At 18.3% G+C, this 21,673-nt stretch overlaps 1 protein-coding gene across 1 annotated transcript in view; it reads right to left on the minus strand.

Moving 5' to 3' along the window:
- Nucleotides 1-21,673, minus strand: part of Nipped-B (Nipped-B cohesin loading factor) — a 401,322-nt gene that overhangs the window by 10,258 nt on the left and 369,391 nt on the right. Inside the window, exons 22-23 of the mRNA XM_065500106.1 lie at nt 10,474-11,137; nt 10,175-10,420 (exon numbers count right to left, since the gene is read on the minus strand). Coding sequence (XP_065356178.1) covers nt 10,175-10,420; nt 10,474-11,137 — 910 coding nt within the window. The remainder of the gene's footprint in view (nt 1-10,174; nt 10,421-10,473; nt 11,138-21,673) is intronic.

Raw genomic sequence — 21,673 nt, forward strand, 5'->3', positions numbered from 1 at the left:
AATAAATAAATAAATAAATAAATAAATAAATAAATAAATAAATAAATAAATAAATAAATAAATAAATAAATAAATAAATAAATAAATAAATAAATAAATAAATAAATAAATAAATAAATAAATAAATAAATAAATAAATAAATAAATAAATAAATAAATAAATAAATAAATAAATAAATAAATAAATAAATAAATAAATAAATAAATAAATAAATAAATAAATAAATAAATAAATAAATAAATAAATAAATAAATAAATAAATAAATAAATAAATAAATAAATAAATAAATAAATAAATAAATAAATAAATAAATAAATAAATAAATAAATAAATAAATAAATAAATAAATAAATAAATAAATAAATAAATAAATAAATAAATAAATAAATAAATAAATAAATAAATAAATAAATAAATAAATAAATAAATAAATAAATAAATAAATAAATAAATAAATAAATAAATAAATAAATAAATAAATAAATAAATAAATAAATAAATAAATAAATAAATAAATAAATAAATAAATAAATAAATAAATAAATAAATAAATAAATAAATAAATAAATAAATAAATAAATAAATAAATAAATAAATAAATAAATAAATAAATAAATAAATAAATAAATAAATAAATAAATAAATAAATAAATAAATAAATAAATAAATAAATAAATAAATAAATAAATAAATAAATAAATAAATAAATAAATAAATAAATAAATAAATAAATAAATAAATAAATAAATAAATAAATAAATAAATAAATAAATAAATAAATAAATAAATAAATAAATAAATAAATAAATAAATAAATAAATAAATAAATAAATAAATAAATAAATAAATAAATAAATAAATAAATAAATAAATAAATAAATAAATAAATAAATAAATAAATAAATAAATAAATAAATAAATAAATAAATAATAAATAAATAAATAAATAAATAAATAAATAAATAAATAAATAAATAAATAAATAAATAAATAAATAAATAAATAAATAAATAAATAAATAAATAAATAAATAAATAAATAAATAAATAAATAAATAAATAAATAAATAAATAAATAAATAAATAAATAAATAAATAAATAAATAAATAAATAAATAAATAAATAAATAAATAAATAAATAAATAAATAAATAAATAAATAAATAAATAAATAAATAAATAAATAAATAAATAAATAAATAAATAAATAAATAAATAAATAAATAAATAAATAAATAAATAAATAAATAAATAAATAAATAAATAAATAAATAAATAAATAAATAAATAAATAAATAAATAAATAAATAAATAAATAAATAAATAAATAAATAAATAAATAAATAAATAAATAAATAAATAAATAAATAAATAAATAAATAAATAAATAAATAAATAAATAAATAAATAAATAAATAAATAAATAAATAAATAAATAAATAAATAAATAAATAAATAAATAAATAAATAAATAAATAAATAAATAAATAAATAAATAAATAAATAAATAAATAAATAAATAAATAAATAAATAAATAAATAAATAAATAAATAAATAAATAAATAAATAAATAAATAAATAAATAAATAAATAAATAAATAAATAAATAAATAAATAAATAAATAAATAAATAAATAAATAAATAAATAAATAAATAAATAAATAAATAAATAAATAAATAAATAAATAAATAAATAAATAAATAAATAAATAAATAAATAAATAAATAAATAAATAAATAAATAAATAAATAAATAAATAAATAAATAAATAAATAAATAAATAAATAAATAAATAAATAAATAAATAAATAAATAAATAAATAAATAAATAAATAAATAAATAAATAAATAAATAAATAAATAAATAAATAAATAAATAAATAAATAAATAAATAAATAAATAAATAAATAAATAAATAAATAAATAAATAAATAAATAAATAAATAAATAAATAAATAAATAAATAAATAAATAAATAAATAAATAAATAAATAAATAAATAAATAAATAAATAAATAAATAAATAAATAAATAAATAAATAAATAAATAAATAAATAAATAAATAAATAAATAAATAAATAAATAAATAAATAAATAAATAAATAAATAAATAAATAAATAAATAAATAAATAAATAAATAAATAAATAAATAAATAAATAAATAAATAAATAAATAAATAAATAAATAAATAAATAAATAAATAAATAAATAAATAAATAAATAAATAAATAAATAAATAAATAAATAAATAAATAAATAAATAAATAAATAAATAAATAAATAAATAAATAAATAAATAAATAAATAAATAAATAAATAAATAAATAAATAAATAAATAAATAAATAAATAAATAAATAAATAAATAAATAAATAAATAAATAAATAAATAAATAAATAAATAAATAAATAAATAAATAAATAAATAAATAAATAAATAAATAAATAAATAAATAAATAAATAAATAAATAAATAAATAAATAAATAAATAAATAAATAAATAAATAAATAAATAAATAAATAAATAAATAAATAAATAAATAAATAAATAAATAAATAAATAAATAAATAAATAAATAAATAAATAAATAAATAAATAAATAAATAAATAAATAAATAAATAAATAAATAAATAAATAAATAAATAAATAAATAAATAAATAAATAAATAAATAAATAAATAAATAAATAAATAAATAAATAAATAAATAAATAAATAAATAAATAAATAAATAAATAAATAAATAAATAAATAAATAAATAAATAAATAAATAAATAAATAAATAAATAAATAAATAAATAAATAAATAAATAAATAAATAAATAAATAAATAAATAAATAAATAAATAAATAAATAAATAAATAAATAAATAAATAAATAAATAAATAAATAAATAAATAAATAAATAAATAAATAAATAAATAAATAAATAAATAAATAAATAAATAAATAAATAATAAATAAATAAATAAATAAATAAATAAATAAATAAATAAATAAATAAATAAATAAATAAATAAATAAATAAATAAATAAATAAATAAATAAATAAATAAATAAATAAATAAATAAATAAATAAATAAATAAATAAATAAATAAATAAATAAATAAATAAATAAATAAATAAATAAATAAATAAATAAATAAATAAATAAATAAATAAATAAATAAATAAATAAATAAATAAATAAATAAATAATAAATAAATAAATAAATAAATAAATAAATAAATAAATAAATAAATAAATAAATAAATAAATAAATAAATAAATAAATAAATAAATAAATAAATAAATAAATAAATAAATAAATAAATAAATAAATAAATAAATAAATAAATAAATAAATAAATAAATAAATAAATAAATAAATAAATAAATAAATAAATAAATAAATAAATAAATAAATAAATAAATAAATAAATAAATAAATAAATAAATAAATAAATAAATAAATAAATAAATAAATAAATAAATAAATAAATAAATAAATAAATAAATAAATAAATAAATAAATAAATAAATAAATAAATAAATAAATAAATAAATAAATAAATAAATAAATAAATAAATAAATAAATAAATAAATAAATAAATAAATAAATAAATAAATAAATAAATAAATAAATAAATAAATAAATAAATAAATAAATAAATAAATAAATAAATAAATAAATAAATAAATAAATAAATAAATAAATAAATAAATAATAAATAAATAAATAAATAAATAAATAAATAAATAAATAAATAAATAAATAAATAAATAAATAAATAAATAAATAAATAAATAAATAAATAAATAAATAAATAAATAAATAAATAAATAAATAAATAAATAAATAAATAAATAAATAAATAAATAAATAAATAAATAAATAAATAAATAAATAAATAAATAAATAAATAAATAAATAAATAAATAAATAAATAAATAAATAAATAAATAAATAAATAAATAAATAAATAAATAAATAAATAAATAAATAAATAAATAAATAAATAAATAAATAAATAAATAAATAAATAAATAAATAAATAAATAAATAAATAAATAAATAAATAAATAAATAAATAAATAAATAAATAAATAAATAAATAAATAAATAAATAAATAAATAAATAAATAAATAAATAAATAAATAAATAAATAAATAAATAAATAAATAAATAAATAAATAAATAAATAAATAAATAAATAAATAAATAAATAAATAAATAAATAAATAAATAAATAAATAAATAAATAAATAAATAAATAAATAAATAAATAAATAAATAAATAAATAAATAAATAAATAAATAAATAAATAAATAAATAAATAAATAAATAAATAAATAAATAAATAAATAAATAAATAAATAAATAAATAAATAAATAAATAAATAAATAAATAAATAAATAAATAAATAAATAAATAAATAAATAAATAAATAAATAAATAAATAAATAAATAAATAAATAAATAAATAAATAAATAAATAAATAAATAAATAAATAAATAAATAAATAAATAAATAAATAAATAAATAAATAAATAAATAAATAAATAAATAAATAAATAAATAAATAAATAAATAAATAAATAAATAAATAAATAAATAAATAAATAAATAAATAAATAAATAAATAAATAAATAAATAAATAAATAAATAAATAAATAAATAAATAAATAAATAAATAAATAAATAAATAAATAAATAAATAAATAAATAAATAAATAAATAAATAAATAAATAAATAAATAAATAAATAAATAAATAAATAAATAAATAAATAAATAAATAAATAAATAAATAAATAAATAAATAAATAAATAAATAAATAAATAAATAAATAAATAAATAAATAAATAAATAAATAAATAAATAAATAAATAAATAAATAAATAAATAAATAAATAAATAAATAAATAAATAAATAAATAAATAAATAAATAAATAAATAAATAAATAAATAAATAAATAAATAAATAAATAAATAAATAAATAAATAAATAAATAAATAAATAAATAAATAAATAAATAAATAAATAAATAAATAAATAAATAAATAAATAAATAAATAAATAAATAAATAAATAAATAAATAAATAAATAAATAAATAAATAAATAAATAAATAAATAAATAAATAAATAAATAAATAAATAAATAAATAAATAAATAAATAAATAAATAAATAAATAAATAAATAAATAAATAAATAAATAAATAAATAAATAAATAAATAAATAAATAAATAAATAAATAAATAAATAAATAAATAAATAAATAAATAAATAAATAAATAAATAAATAAATAAATAAATAAATAAATAAATAAATAAATAAATAAATAAATAAATAAATAAATAAATAAATAAATAAATAAATAAATAAATAAATAAATAAATAAATAAATAAATAAATAAATAAATAAATAAATAAATAAATAAATAAATAAATAAATAAATAAATAAATAAATAAATAAATAAATAAATAAATAAATAAATAAATAAATAAATAAATAAATAAATAAATAAATAAATAAATAAATAAATAAATAAATAAATAAATAAATAAATAAATAAATAAATAAATAAATAAATAAATAAATAAATAAATAAATAAATAAATAAATAAATAAATAAATAAATAAATAAATAAATAAATAAATAAATAAATAAATAAATAAATAAATAAATAAATAAATAAATAAATAAATAAATAAATAAATAAATAAATAAATAAATAAATAAATAAATAAATAAATAAATAAATAAATAAATAAATAAATAAATAAATAAATAAATAAATAAATAAATAAATAAATAAATAAATAAATAAATAAATAAATAAATAAATAAATAAATAAATAAATAAATAAATAAATAAATAAATAAATAAATAAATAAATAAATAAATAAATAAATAAATAAATAAATAAATAAATAAATAAATAAATAAATAAATAAATAAATAAATAAATAAATAAATAAATAAATAAATAAATAAATAAATAAATAAATAAATAAATAAATAAATAAATAAATAAATAAATAAATAAATAAATAAATAAATAAATAAATAAATAAATAAATAAATAAATAAATAAATAAATAAATAAATAAATAAATAAATAAATAAATAAATAAATAAATAAATAAATAAATAAATAAATAAATAAATAAATAAATAAATAAATAAATAAATAAATAAATAAATAAATAAATAAATAAATAAATAAATAAATAAATAAATAAATAAATAAATAAATAAATAAATAAATAAATAAATAAATAAATAAATAAATAAATAAATAAATAAATAAATAAATAAATAAATAAATAAATAAATAAATAAATAAATAAATAAATAAATAAATAAATAAATAAATAAATAAATAAATAAATAAATAAATAAATAAATAAATAAATAAATAAATAAATAAATAAATAAATAAATAAATAAATAAATAAATAAATAAATAAATAAATAAATAAATAAATAAATAAATAAATAAATAAATAAATAAATAAATAAATAAATAAATAAATAAATAAATAAATAAATAAATAAATAAATAAATAAATAAATAAATAAATAAATAAATAAATAAATAAATAAATAAATAAATAAATAAATAAATAAATAAATAAATAAATAAATAAATAAATAAATAAATAAATAAATAAATAAATAAATAAATAAATAAATAAATAAATAAATAAATAAATAAATAAATAAATAAATAAATAAATAAATAAATAAATAAATAAATAAATAAATAAATAAATAAATAAATAAATAAATAAATAAATAAATAAATAAATAAATAAATAAATAAATAAATAAATAAATAAATAAATAAATAAATAAATAAATAAATAAATAAATAAATAAATAAATAAATAAATAAATAAATAAATAAATAAATAAATAAATAAATAAATAAATAAATAAATAAATAAATAAATAAATAAATAAATAAATAAATAAATAAATAAATAAATAAATAAATAAATAAATAAATAAATAAATAAATAAATAAATAAATAAATAAATAAATAAATAAATAAATAAATAAATAAATAAATAAATAAATAAATAAATAAATAAATAAATAAATAAATAAATAAATAAATAAATAAATAAATAAATAAATAAATAAATAAATAAATAAATAAATAAATAAATAAATAAATAAATAAATAAATAAATAAATAAATAAATAAATAAATAAATAAATAAATAAATAAATAAATAAATAAATAAATAAATAAATAAATAAATAAATAAATAAATAAATAAATAAATAAATAAATAAATAAATAAATAAATAAATAAATAAATAAATAAATAAATAAATAAATAAATAAATAAATAAATAAATAAATAAATAAATAAATAAATAAATAAATAAATAAATAAATAAATAAATAAATAAATAAATAAATAAATAAATAAATAAATAAATAAATAAATAAATAAATAAATAAATAAATAAATAAATAAATAAATAAATAAATAAATAAATAAATAAATAAATAAATAAATAAATAAATAAATAAATAAATAAATAAATAAATAAATAAATAAATAAATAAATAAATAAATAAATAAATAAATAAATAAATAAATAAATAAATAAATAAATAAATAAATAAATAAATAAATAAATAAATAAATAAATAAATAAATAAATAAATAAATAAATAAATAAATAAATAAATAAATAAATAAATAAATAAATAAATAAATAAATAAATAAATAAATAAATAAATAAATAAATAAATAAATAAATAAATAAATAAATAAATAAATAAATAAATAAATAAATAAATAAATAAATAAATAAATAAATAAATAAATAAATAAATAAATAAATAAATAAATAAATAAATAAATAAATAAATAAATAAATAAATAAATAAATAAATAAATAAATAAATAAATAAATAAATAAATAAATAAATAAATAAATAAATAAATAAATAAATAAATAAATAAATAAATAAATAAATAAATAAATAAATAAATAAATAAATAAATAAATAAATAAATAAATAAATAAATAAATAAATAAATAAATAAATAAATAAATAAATAAATAAATAAATAAATAAATAAATAAATAAATAAATAAATAAATAAATAAATAAATAAATAAATAAATAAATAAATAAATAAATAAATAAATAAATAAATAAATAAATAAATAAATAAATAAATAAATAAATAAATAAATAAATAAATAAATAAATAAATAAATAAATAAATAAATAAATAAATAAATAAATAAATAAATAAATAAATAAATAAATAAATAAATAAATAAATAAATAAATAAATAAATAAATAAATAAATAAATAAATAAATAAATAAATAAATAAATAAATAAATAAATAAATAAATAAATAAATAAATAAATAAATAAATAAATAAATAAATAAATAAATAAATAAATAAATAAATAAATAAATAAATAAATAAATAAATAAATAAATAAATAAATAAATAAATAAATAAATAAATAAATAAATAAATAAATAAATAAATAAATAAATAAATAAATAAATAAATAAATAAATAAATAAATAAATAAATAAATAAATAAATAAATAAATAAATAAATAAATAAATAAATAAATAAATAAATAAATAAATAAATAAATAAATAAATAAATAAATAAATAAATAAATAAATAAATAAATAAATAAATAAATAAATAAATAAATAAATAAATAAATAAATAAATAAATAAATAAATAAATAAATAAATAAATAAATAAATAAATAAATAAATAAATAAATAAATAAATAAATAAATAAATAAATAAATAAATAAATAAATAAATAAATAAATAAATAAATAAATAAATAAATAAATAAATAAATAAATAAATAAATAAATAAATAAATAAATAAATAAATAAATAAATAAATAAATAAATAAATAAATAAATAAATAAATAAATAAATAAATAAATAAATAAATAAATAAATAAATAAATAAATAAATAAATAAATAAATAAATAAATAAATAAATAAATAAATAAATAAATAAATAAATAAATAAATAAATAAATAAATAAATAAATAAATAAATAAATAAATAAATAAATAAATAAATAAATAAATAAATAAATAAATAAATAAATAAATAAATAAATAAATAAATAAATAAATAAATAAATAAATAAATAAATAAATAAATAAATAAATAAATAAATAAATAAATAAATAAATAAATAAATAAATAAATAAATAAATAAATAAATAAATAAATAAATAAATAAATAAATAAATAAATAAATAAATAAATAAATAAATAAATAAATAAATAAATAAATAAAAAAATAAAAAATATAACTTAATAAAAAATATAGTTATCAGACATACCTTTTTTAAAAAAAATCATTAAGATACAAAAATAAAACAAAAATTATAATGCATGAAAGCACATATCTTTTAAACTTTGAGGAATAGTTAAAGAGAAGAAGAAAAAACTATTATAAATCATGTGTAATTACATAATTCATTAGTTTCCATCGAAAGGCATAAGGTGAAAATGAAGAAGTGGATATAAAAACTGAGGGTTCCTATCAGAATTTATCAAATGAAAATTGTTTAATATAAAATCAAGGAAACCGTTTACGAAAACCTTGTAAAAAATCTTAATAACATCGAAGAAATCTGTTCACAAAGGGAGTTACATGGTGACTATTCCCCAATGAAAAACAAATCTCACGATTCGATTGAAAACTATTTTAAATGTAGCAAATTCACGACCAGAAAATACTTCTATACATGAGTTTGCCATAAGGTCAAACATCAGACATTAAACCAATCCTCTTCCGGTTTTGGGTTTAAACCATATCCACAGCGTGCTCACTAAAGTGACCTCATCAATGATCAAGACAGGACAAAGTCCTGGGGCTCACTCGATCCTCGTTGCACCAAATAGAACTCTGGCCAGCTGGGAGTTTGAATTAATAAGTAGTGGAAAGTTCACCAAGATGTCTAACCATGCCCCAAAGGGGAACCTATTTTTATTTGTGAATTGGGCAACTTGTTAATATGAATAGACACAAAAAATATATAAATTTTGGAAAATAAATAATAAATAAATTTAATAAAGTCTAGAGATTATTTAACATGTATGTAGTTATGTACCTTGATTGGGGTATGCGTTGCAATATCACAGTTTCCAGCATTATTTGTGTTATGAGTTAAAGTATGTACTGCGTTGTCTATTGCGTGTCCACTTTCGTTAAGAGACTGTAAAGGACCTGTTGATGGTAATATTGAAAGGGCTGGCGATGTGTCTGTTTTAATAGATGTGTTTAATTTTAATTTTTCTCTTGTTTCATCGTCGGAATCAGCATCATCAGGATCAAGTTTCAACATCAATTGTTTAAACTAAAATAAATGAGTCATTGAAAATGTATATTTAATATTATAAATATACTTACATCTAAATATTTCACAACAAGATCCATTTTATCCTCATCAGAAAGTTGTTTTTTGTTATCTTTATCGGAATTACAGGTGCTCTGCTGTTCCTGTTGTTTCTTTATTATATCTATTGTAGATTTTGGATTAAAATCATGTACATTCTTTCGCGAAACAGCTTTTTCGTGTATTTTAGGTTCAGATGGAGAGTAACGAGAAATTTTGCTGTCAGTTAAACTGTACATGTCCTTTAAATGCTCCTTTAATATCAATAGTAGCATACACGCTTGCGCCGATGTTATGCATTTTTGTATTTCAAGAACGTCTTCCGGCAATCGTTTAAAAAGTACCTTTGGATCTTCTTCGTCATCGTCATCTTCTAATACATCAACTGCATTCTCATTAGGTTTTAGACATTCCTTAAATGTTGCTAATATATTGGTACCAGCCATTGAAATCAGCAAATCAATTTGATGAATCAGATATAGCGGCTCATCCTGAACCACATATGGAAAGTAAGCCAAATTGTCCGCAATAAAAAGCATCTGACGTAAAGGTGTTTTTTGGTCATCAAATTGTTTTGTGACTGTTTGTACTAATGCCCGCCTTTGAGGTTTCGTTGTCCGTAACAATGTGTATAGAAAGTCGTTTAATGCTGTTGGCATTGAGTCTGATTCGCGTTTTCTACAAAATCAAAACAATTATTTTAATTCATTATTAGAATACTTAATAATAAATAAAATAGTTAATATCGTTAAACATAGCAAATATATTTCTGACGTAAAAATCAGTTGGCGATCTCAACAACGAAATGTTCGAATTTGAAATGAAAGATATTTACGTATAGGATATTTGGATATTATACTTTTTGAACCAATTCATATTTTCATTATATTAAAAAAAACAAGTAAGAGTGCTATATTCGGCTATGCCGAATCTTATATACCCTTCACCTTTGTTGTGGATGCATTATTATTTTTTATAATTATTATATATGTATGTACATTGCCCAATTTCAGCGTACAGCATCCTAAATTTATCAAGAACCAAAAGAAAAAAAAAAATACGCAAGCCAATGAAACCAACATACATCCAAACATACGTTTAATTGTATAAAAAACAGCAACGCCAAAAGAAACAAAACACAAAAGAAAAACAAAATACGCAAAGCATGCACATCCAAACATCCAAACATTCAAAAAAACCAACACACAACCAAACAAACGTTTAGTTGTATAAAAAACAACAACAACGCCAAAAGAAACAAAATACGCAAAGCATGCACATCCAAGCATACGTTTTGTTGCTTTTTTGTCAAAAAAACCAACACACAACCAAACAAACGTTTAGTTGTATAAAAAACAACAACAACGCCAAAAGAAACAAAACACAAAAAAAAACAAAATACGCAAAGCATGCACATCCAAAAACATACGTTTTGTTGCTTTTTTGTCAAAGCATGCAATACATTGTTTTTTTTTTGATGAAATTTTCAGAGGTTGTCTCGGATTTTTGCTCATATCTCCGTTATTTATGGACGGATTTTGCTGATTTTAAATAGCAAAATTCTCGAAAGTATGTCTGATAGAATTGTTGAAGATTTGGATCCCGGAGATATCTGGGGCCTTCAGAAAATTGATTTCAACAGACAGACAGACAGACGGACATGGCTTAATCGACTCCGCTATCTATAAGGATCAAGAATATATATACTTTATAGGGTCGGAAATGAAAAATGTAGAAATTACAAACGGAATGACAAACTTATATATACCCTTCTCACGAAGGTGAAGGGTACAATAATATTTTTTAACTTTATTATTTATGCATATGGGTAAATACTGCGTGACGAACGTTTCATTCGTACTCGTTTTCATATTAAAATATGAAAATTTTTTGGTTTTTCAAATAAGATACATCCAACGTATATATAGCGTATAGTGAGATTTAAGAGTAATTCCAAATTACAGAAGACATTCACCCTTATTTTGGTTGTCCTCGTCGTTTTTGAGTCGACATCACTTTCTGTCGACGTGACGTCACTTCGACACTATTTTGGTATTCGATGTCGACTGTTTATCGAAAAATGCAATAACACAAAACACACATCTCTAATATTTAAGTCAGCTGATTCATTTTGTTTTATATTTAAAAAAATAAACTTTTTTATTTCTATTTTAAATTGTGATACGGGCGTTATTTTTTAAAAATGTTTTATGTTTATGATTCAAAAAAATAAAGAAAACTTAATTTTACAAAGAAAACAACTCCGGAAAAATTCTAATATCTTTAAACTTCTAGATAATAAGTGAGCAAAAAATCAAAATATGATACCTCCATATTGCTTATTATATTTTTTTCAAAAGGTTTGAATGCTACTTTCGACTAAATAAGGCCGCCTTTAAGAATGTTCTGGAAACAATATCGCCTTATTTGAAAGATGGAATTAAATCATCATTTATTTCAAAAACAATAAAATTGGCAACAACATTAAGATTTCTGGCAGAGTGTTCGTATCAGGTTAGTGTTGGAAATGATTTTAATTTGAGTTTGTCGCAACCTGCCGTTTCTAAAATATTGGCCGAAACTCTGGATGCTTTAGAAATGAGAGTTTTTGGAAACAGAACTGGTTCTTTTCCTTTTCGGTGTACAATATTCTTGTTGAGGATTTGAGCTTGAAGTCACCGAATCCACGTTATTTCGCGATGAAGGTCCAGGTATTTCTTGTTCAGTGGGGGCATCTATTGTGTCCAATTCAATAACGTCAGACACTCCTTCCAAAAATCCTGATTCTGGGATCTCAACATTATTGCCCTGATTCTGGCATTGGACACCTTGCAGAACATCTTCCGGATTTATATGTTTATTAAACTGATATGAGTATCACCACATCGTCCGCATAAGCGACAACTTTTATCCCTTTTCTGTCTAGATCAAAGAGAATCGAGTTAATAACGATAAGCCACAGTAGTGGAGAGATTACCCCACCCTGTGTTGTGCCTCTACCAACTTGCTTGGACTTAACGCTATTACCAAGATTTGATGTAACTATTCTTGATTTCAACATGGTTATTAACCTGTTATTGATGTATTCTTCAACGTCTAGGTTAGTAAGAGCTTGCTGAATTGCAAGAGTGGTTACATTATTGAAAGCACCCTCTATATCCAGAAAGGCTGCCATTGTATATTGTTTAAATTCGAGTGATCTCTCTATAACTCTTAAGACCTCATGCAGAGCTGTCTCTGTAGAGCGACCCTTAAGGTAGAATGCTAACTATTAGAGAGCCGTGTTGTACCCTTTAGGCGATGCCTAATGTGAGCGTCAATATGAGTCTTTCCAACGTTTTAAAGCTGGAAAGATGAACGACTAATTTTACGAAAGTCTTTTTCCAATTTTGGTAATAAAAAGGACCTGAACTCTCCTCCAGTTAACCGGAACATGATTTAGGGAGAGACTATGAAGCCATGGAATGATATGACTTTTTGCACTTTGTAGCATCTTTGGCAATATGCCATCCGGCCCGGGTGACTTGAATGGTGCGAAACTGTCAATCGCGAGGACTCGGACCAGGAGTCATCCTTCCTTTTGATGTAAGTAGGATTGGATTGCCCCTTGGCTAGAATTCTGCTAAGTCTTGCAGTCTTTTGTGTTATCTACATATAGATTCATAGAAGCTTTCTTGTAGGCTTTCAATTCATTACGATATGGTTGCCATGATTTACTATTTATTTTTATTTAAAAAAAAATATTTTACTCACAAAGTAAAAAAAACCGTGTTTTCCGTGACGTTACAACGCATGGACCTGATATTTCATACCTAATTTCAACCATTCCAAAAAAGTTAACAAAACATTTTTTACTAAAATTGAAGAGAATTGAATGATCACAAATATAGCTTATGATTGAACCATCTATATTAACACTTAAGTAATGATATGAACACATAAAAAATTGAATATTTTTTTGTATAATATTAAGATGTCTTAGTGTAGGATTTGGTAATAATTTTTGCATTAATGACCATCGAAATACATAATTTTTAGATATAAAATAATATGCATATCTAGTCTAATATTACAATAAAAAATATCAAGTTTGATTAATTTCAAAATTTGTTGGTGGACTGTTACTTTTTGATCAAAATTAAATTTAATCCGAAGGTAAGGTTTCCAGGCAGCCGCGAAGTGAAGAAAATAAGAGCAGCTCACGTGGGTCCAAAGCTATAGGCCCCTTTGTGTTAATTTTATTCGAAGGAGGTAGTATAAATTTGTTCCGCAAAGGTGCACAAATAATGGACAAAATTTTAAAAAAATCTAAAAAACTTGGGATTTTTAGATAAATTTAGAAAGTATATTTAATTTCTTATTTCTATATTGAATACAAAAACACTTTAATCTGAAATAATTTGAAATAAATGTGAAATATTTGACGTGATATTTTTAGTGCTTTATTATTGTTAGTTATAATTTAGTATTTGTATAAAAATGTATTATGTTTTTTCAAGATCTATCCGAGCATTTTCAGAAAATATAAAAAAAATCTTTGAAATCGGTTGGAAAACAACAAAAAATGGCATGCGTTCGTCGAAGGTGCCCTATTGTGCCCCTGGAGAATTTATGGGGTCCATTTTCAAACTTGAATACTCCTTGGCTACGTCCATCTCAGATTTTATACCGACCTTGTACCGATTGGAACAACATTTCTATCCTACCTCACATGTTTTGCATTAACTGAAATATTACTTTTAAGGAAATGGTCGGAGCACACCATTGCACATAGGGGCAAAGATATGTTAAAAGGGGCGATAAATCAGCCACTGCGTTTTGATGTAAGTTATTGGTATCATTGAAAATGTATTTTTCTCTAGATTTCAAATATGTAAAAATATTATAACCCACCGAACAAAATAAAGTGAAAAATAGTGAAATCAAAAAAATAAAAAAATAAATTTTTTTTTTTAATTTTTCTATTTATTTTATTTATTAATCATTTAAAATACATTAAATTACATTATATGTAGTGTTTATAAAACACCAAGTTTTAAAAATCCGGTTTGTCGGTCAACCGAAAATTGGCCTTTTTTAGAAAACCGAATTTTCGGTTAACCGACTTCGAAAAAACCGGTTAACCGACATATATGTGAAGAAAACATAAAATGTCCAATAAAGTATACACAGTAGGATGGCCCTTAATAAACGAAAGTTGGATTTTGGCCATTCTCACCCTCCAGTTTGGTGAACATTAGTAAAAAAATCATCCTGAAAAAATTTTAGGTAAATCGGTTGGGGTTAAGACGTGCAGCAAGCCCTCTGAAGTTTTGAGATGCATTTACAAGGGAAAAAAATTAATTTTTTTCAGTTTTTGTAAAAATTTTCCCATTTAATTTAAAAGAATAGAAATGTGTACATAATTGTCGTTCTAATGAGACATAAAAAACAGAAATTGGTCAAAAAATGTTAAAGTTATTAAAAATTCGCCAGGCCATTAACTTGTCTCAGGCCACTAGAACAAGAAATGTAGCAACAAAATTAACATATTTTGATAAATATTAAAATAAAAGTTAATTTTTACTTAAAATATGTCCATATTTACTTGTATATGAGTTTTTGTCTTTATTCTTAGGTATGAACAAAAAAATAAAATCTTTTTAACGGCAGTTTCAAAACTCCATTTTAAAATTTTTAAAAATTTTGTTAAACAAATTTCAGAATTGTTTGATAATCTCATTGGGATTTATTGTCAACACAATAGGGAATAAAAATGTGAAAAAATTATGAAAATATCTTTTATAGTTTTTCCGTACTTGCGATTTAAATTTTGAAATTTTCGAGAAAAACCAATTATTTGGCAATTTTTTGGCGAATGAGCTCTCTTTCCTTACTCTTATGAATTTTAAGCAAAACTTATTCAGAATATTATAGCACAGACAATTCTAAATATACTCTGAAACTTTTACTAAAATCGAAAAACGTTAACCCTTAAATCGTGAAGGTCAAATTTTTCAATATTGATGAAATTTAACAAAAATATAACACAAAGCCTAGTGTTAACAAAAACAGCAGAAAAATTAAAATTAACCCTATATAGCACTTGGGGTTAAAATGACCCCAAACTTCTAAAACCATAAAAAAATTATGATTTTAAAAGTTTGGGGTCATTTTAACCCCAAGTGCCATTAAGCGTCAATTTCCATTATTGTGCTGTTATTATAAACCCTAGAGTTCATGTTATATTTTTGTTAAATTTCATCAAAATCGGCCAAAAAATATACAACATTTCGAACATTTCGAAATCTTTCCATTAAGGGTTAATTTCCATTTTTGTGCTGTTATTGTAAATACTAGACATCATGTTATATTTTTCTTAAGTTTCATCAAAATCGGACCAAAAATATATAATATTTCGCTATCTCTCCATGAAAAATTTCAAATATTGAAAAATTTGACTTTTGACCCTCAAGATTTAAGGCTTAGCGTTTTCCGATTTTAGTAAAAGCCTTCATTTAGCGAAGCCGCCTGCCGTGTTTCATGGAGGAGAAAGCCCCTAAGAGCGGCCGAAGGCCGACAATAAGAACACCTTTTTCTACGAAACCGATTGTTCGCCATGCTACTGAGCGCAAAAGAATTTGTCTTCATAAATAAAGCTTTCCTGTGTGGCGGCCTGCGGCAGCTCTTAGGGACTATCTCCTCCATGGAACGCGGCAGGCAGCTTCGCTAAATAAAGCCTTTCTTGTAAATAAATGATTAAAAAATATTTTTTTGTAGTGAAAGTGTTATTTTATTGGAAAAACTTTGAAACATTCCCATTTGTTTATTTACTTTATTTCACTTCTTCCATGGGAAATAAGGCCATATGGTCTCTTTGAATATACGCAGAGTTCTTTGAGTAAATATACACTTTCCTATATAAGTATGTTTGAATTCATTTAAGGAGGATTTTTCATGCATATTTATATTTTTTATAATACGGAAAACGCCATTATGGCCTTATTACACATTGTGGGAGTGAAATAAAGTCATAATCAATTATTTGCCAAAGTGGAAATAAAGCTATATCAGTGTAAAATTGCTTGTTATAATTACATAAATATGTATAGTTATTTTAGAGTGACAGACAGTGCCGCGACAAAAAAATATTTTATAATCATTTGCAAGAAAGGCTTCATATAGCGAAGCCGCCTGACGCGTTCCATGGAGGAGAAAGTTCCTAAGAGCGCCGCAGGCCTCCAATAAAAAAACCCTTTCCTGCGAAACCGAATAAATTATTAAAAAATATTTTTTTTTGGAGTAGATGTTCTTTAATTTTTGACTGAACTTTCTTTTCTTGGCAAATTAAATAAATCATTTAAGCAAACAAAAAATTGTCTAAGATGCAATAATGCCATAATGGCTTGTTAGGGGGGGGGGAGTTAAAGTTTCCCAACTCTGGCACATTCTTATTGCTAATCTTCATAAGAAACCATATGATCCTTACATTTAAGGTATAAAATGTGTTCAGCAAAGTTATGTAAAATGTTACGGATAATATTTTTGTAGAATATGTTAACCCTCTAAATCCTCAAGACATGGGTCTTTTTTGTCCTTTTAAAAAATTGCAAAAACCACAATTAAAACAGGGATTTAAGGGGTTAAAATGTTCTGCAAAAAAATTATACGTGAAATTTTACTATAAGTCCCTGGGGGATAATTACAGCAGTCGAACGCGATCGAATACTTATTCGAATCTGCGAGGTTTTTTAATTTTTGGGATTCTCTTATTCGATATCGAATAAAATGTGTAGAAAACTATAATGATTGTGCTCGATAACGAACGAGTTTTTACTCGAACGCTAATAAGCTTTCGAAATTTATTTCGATTACGAGTGCGAGAATTTGACCCCTGAATACATCAAAACGGAAAATTCAACAAGAAAGTCAGAAATAAAACACAACAAAAGAGAGCATAGGGTTAATTTCGGATTTATTATGAATTTTATTTTAAGATTATGTATTCAGCAAATTTATGTAAAGTGTTTCGAAGAACATTTTTGTATAATATGTTAACCCTCTAAATCCTCAAGGCATGGGTTTTTTTGTCCTTCTTTTAAAGGGTTAAAATGTTCCGGAAAAATATTATCAATGAAATTTACTATAAGTCCCTAAATACACCAAAATGGAAAATTCAAACAGAAAGTAAGAAATAAAACACAACAAAAGAGAGCTTACGGTTAATTTCGTATTTATTAAGAACTAGCTGAACCCGGTCCGCGTTGCTGGCCTTTAGAAAACATCTATTTTATATTGCATCTCGATCTCGATTTTCATATAAAGTGTCGGAAAAAGTCGGTAATCCAACCTTCAATGTTAATACATGTGGTAGCGTTTCGGCTGGTTCCAATGAATTCAAAAATCCAGTAGGACAATTGACGACTTGTTCTTCGTTCATTACTGTGTCAATCGATTTGTATTTTATTGTTTCGCCAGACACTTTCAATTGTATTTGGTCATCGAACTTGTTAACATCATAATTTTTTGATTATGCACCTAATATGCAAGAGTAAACAAAATTGTTTATCACAGACCGAAAATCAAATATCTGATGATTCCGTAAAAATGTTATCAAAATCGGTCCAGCCATTTTTAAGTCCATACGGAACATACATATGTACACACATCCATTTTTATGAAATATATGGCATTAGCGGTATAATGCAAAAATTGGATTTTAACACGCACCTCCTCCCACAGACCGAATATTAAAAATCTGACTATACAGTGTTACCCGTTGAGCTATTCTGAAGATTCCCTGAAAATTCCATCAAAATCGGTTTTTATAAGGAGTGAGATCGAAAAATTCTTAACATACATATATGTTTATAAAAAAGAAACCACTAAACTTACAGCTTTAATTTTTTTTTTATTTGATTGAAATTATTATTACAATTTACAAAAAAAATTATTTTTATAGTTTTAATCACTAGTGATGAAATTTTGAACCTTTTTCGGAAACCCTTCCATTAACGTTTTTATAGTGCTTTCTGTCACTTTGCTCGAACATGTAGTCCATCTCCGTTTAAAATCTACCACACTTTTGGACACCTTTTTTGTACTCTTCAATTCTCTTTTAACAAGAGCCCAATATCTCTCCACTGGCCTTAGCTCCGGGCAGTTTGGAGGATTTGCCTCTCTTGGTACAAATACCACATTATTGTTCTTGTACCACTCAAGGGCTTGTTTGCCATAGTGACAGGATGCCAAGTCAGGCCAAAAATAAGTGGACACATTATGAAGTCTTATGAATGGAAGCAGCCTTTTTTGTAAACATTCCTTGATGTAAATTTCGGTATTTATAGAGCCCGTTGTAACAAATGAGTGGTTTCTTTTGCCGCAACTGCATATTGCTTGCCATACCAAGAACTTTCTGGGAAATTTTGTCTGCTTTTGGGTCCTAAACTTTTCTTCAACATTCCCTCGAGCATCAGCAACATAAAATTTTTGACCTGGAAGTTGCGAAAAATCTGCCAGAACATACGTTTCGTCATCCATTATGCAGCAAGAATATTTTTTTATAAAACTTGACTTCAATTTCCGTGCTCTGTTTTTGGCCTCTAAATTTTTAGTAGCGTTCCTGTCAGGAACTTTTTGAGCCTTGTATGTTTTTAAACCTGCATTAGCTTTAACTTTTCGTACCAAATAGTCCGAGCACTGAGCTAACCGGGCTGCTTTCCTACCGGATGTGTTGGGAGCTCTTTTGAAAATGCGTTCTATTTTTTTGGCTTTAGAAACATCATGTGGACCATTCCTTCTACCTGAACCAGGTTTTCTATCAACTGACAAGTTCTCCCGGTACTGTTTAATAACATTGGAAACAGTTTGACGGCAGACCTTTGTATGCTTGGCCAACTTTTTGTAAGACCAAGTTGGGTTTTGTTGAAAATATTTAATAATTTCAGTACGCACTTTTTTCTGGTCACTCATTTTAATCAGATTAACAAAAAAATTAATATAATTGACATTACACATAATAACTGACATGTTTTTCAAAGGTAACTTGATCAAAAAAAAATTCAAATAATACTTGGGTTAAAAAATGTAATGAAAAACGTGTGTTAAGAATTTTTCGATCTCACTCCTTATATATAGATGGCATTAGCGGTATAATGTAAAAATTTGATTTTGCCACACCCTAAACCCACAGATCGATAATCAAAAATCTGACTTTAGAGTGTTATCCGCTAGGCTATTCTGAAGATTCCCTGAAAATTTCATTAAAACCGGTCCAGTCTTTTTTGAGTTCATTCGGAACATACATCCATTTTTATATATATAGATGAAAAATGTTTGTATGAGAAAATTCGAAAATCTTCTTTACGAAAGCACCGAATGGACCTAATGTAGTATTTTGGGTGTCTAAACCCATATTCAGAAAATTTCCTTTCCAATGATACCAGTTTGGAGCTAATCGGTTGGATGGTCTCAGAGTCTATAACGGATTTGGATAGGAAGTCTTCATTAATTACATTTTTTTAGCTCTAGGCAATTCCACTTCATTACCATACGATGTGCAGCATATTTCAGCTATAAGCGTTCTTCAATGGGTGCGCATGTTAAATTGTTGGGGTACTTTAAAATAAAATTCTTAATAAATGCGAAATTAACCCTCAGCTCTCTTTTGTTGTGCCTTATTTCTGACTTCCTGGTTGAATTTTCCGTTTTGGTGTATTCAGGGACTTATAGTAAAATTTCACGGATAATATATTTTGGACAAAAAAGACCCATGCCTTGAGGATTAACATATTCTACAAAAATATTCTATGTAACATTTTACATAACTTTGCTGAGCACATTTTATACCTAAAATCTAAGGATCACATGGTTTCTTATGACGATTAACAATAAGAATGTGCCAGAGTTGGTACACTTTAACCCCCCTCAAAATAAATTCAGATGTAAACTTTTAAAACGCCGATACACGTGTCTTTTTTTTTGTCTCCCCAATCAAAATTTATTGGTCGGACCTCGTATTTTTTTTTGGTGTTGTACAGTGTACTTTGCATATGATTCAAAACACAGTAATAATTTTTGAGTGGTTATTGCTAACGGCATTTAAAAACTGATTGAGAAAATGACAATCAATTGTGAGAGCGCAAGCAATATTATTAGCACATGTTGATGATTGAAAACTCTACAAAAGCAGTGATTTCATTCATATAGAAAAAAGCGAATAAACTCATGTACATT

The sequence above is a fragment of the Calliphora vicina genome, chromosome 2, assembly GCF_958450345.1.
Source record: "Calliphora vicina chromosome 2, idCalVici1.1, whole genome shotgun sequence".
NCBI lineage: Eukaryota > Metazoa > Arthropoda > Insecta > Diptera > Calliphoridae > Calliphora > Calliphora vicina.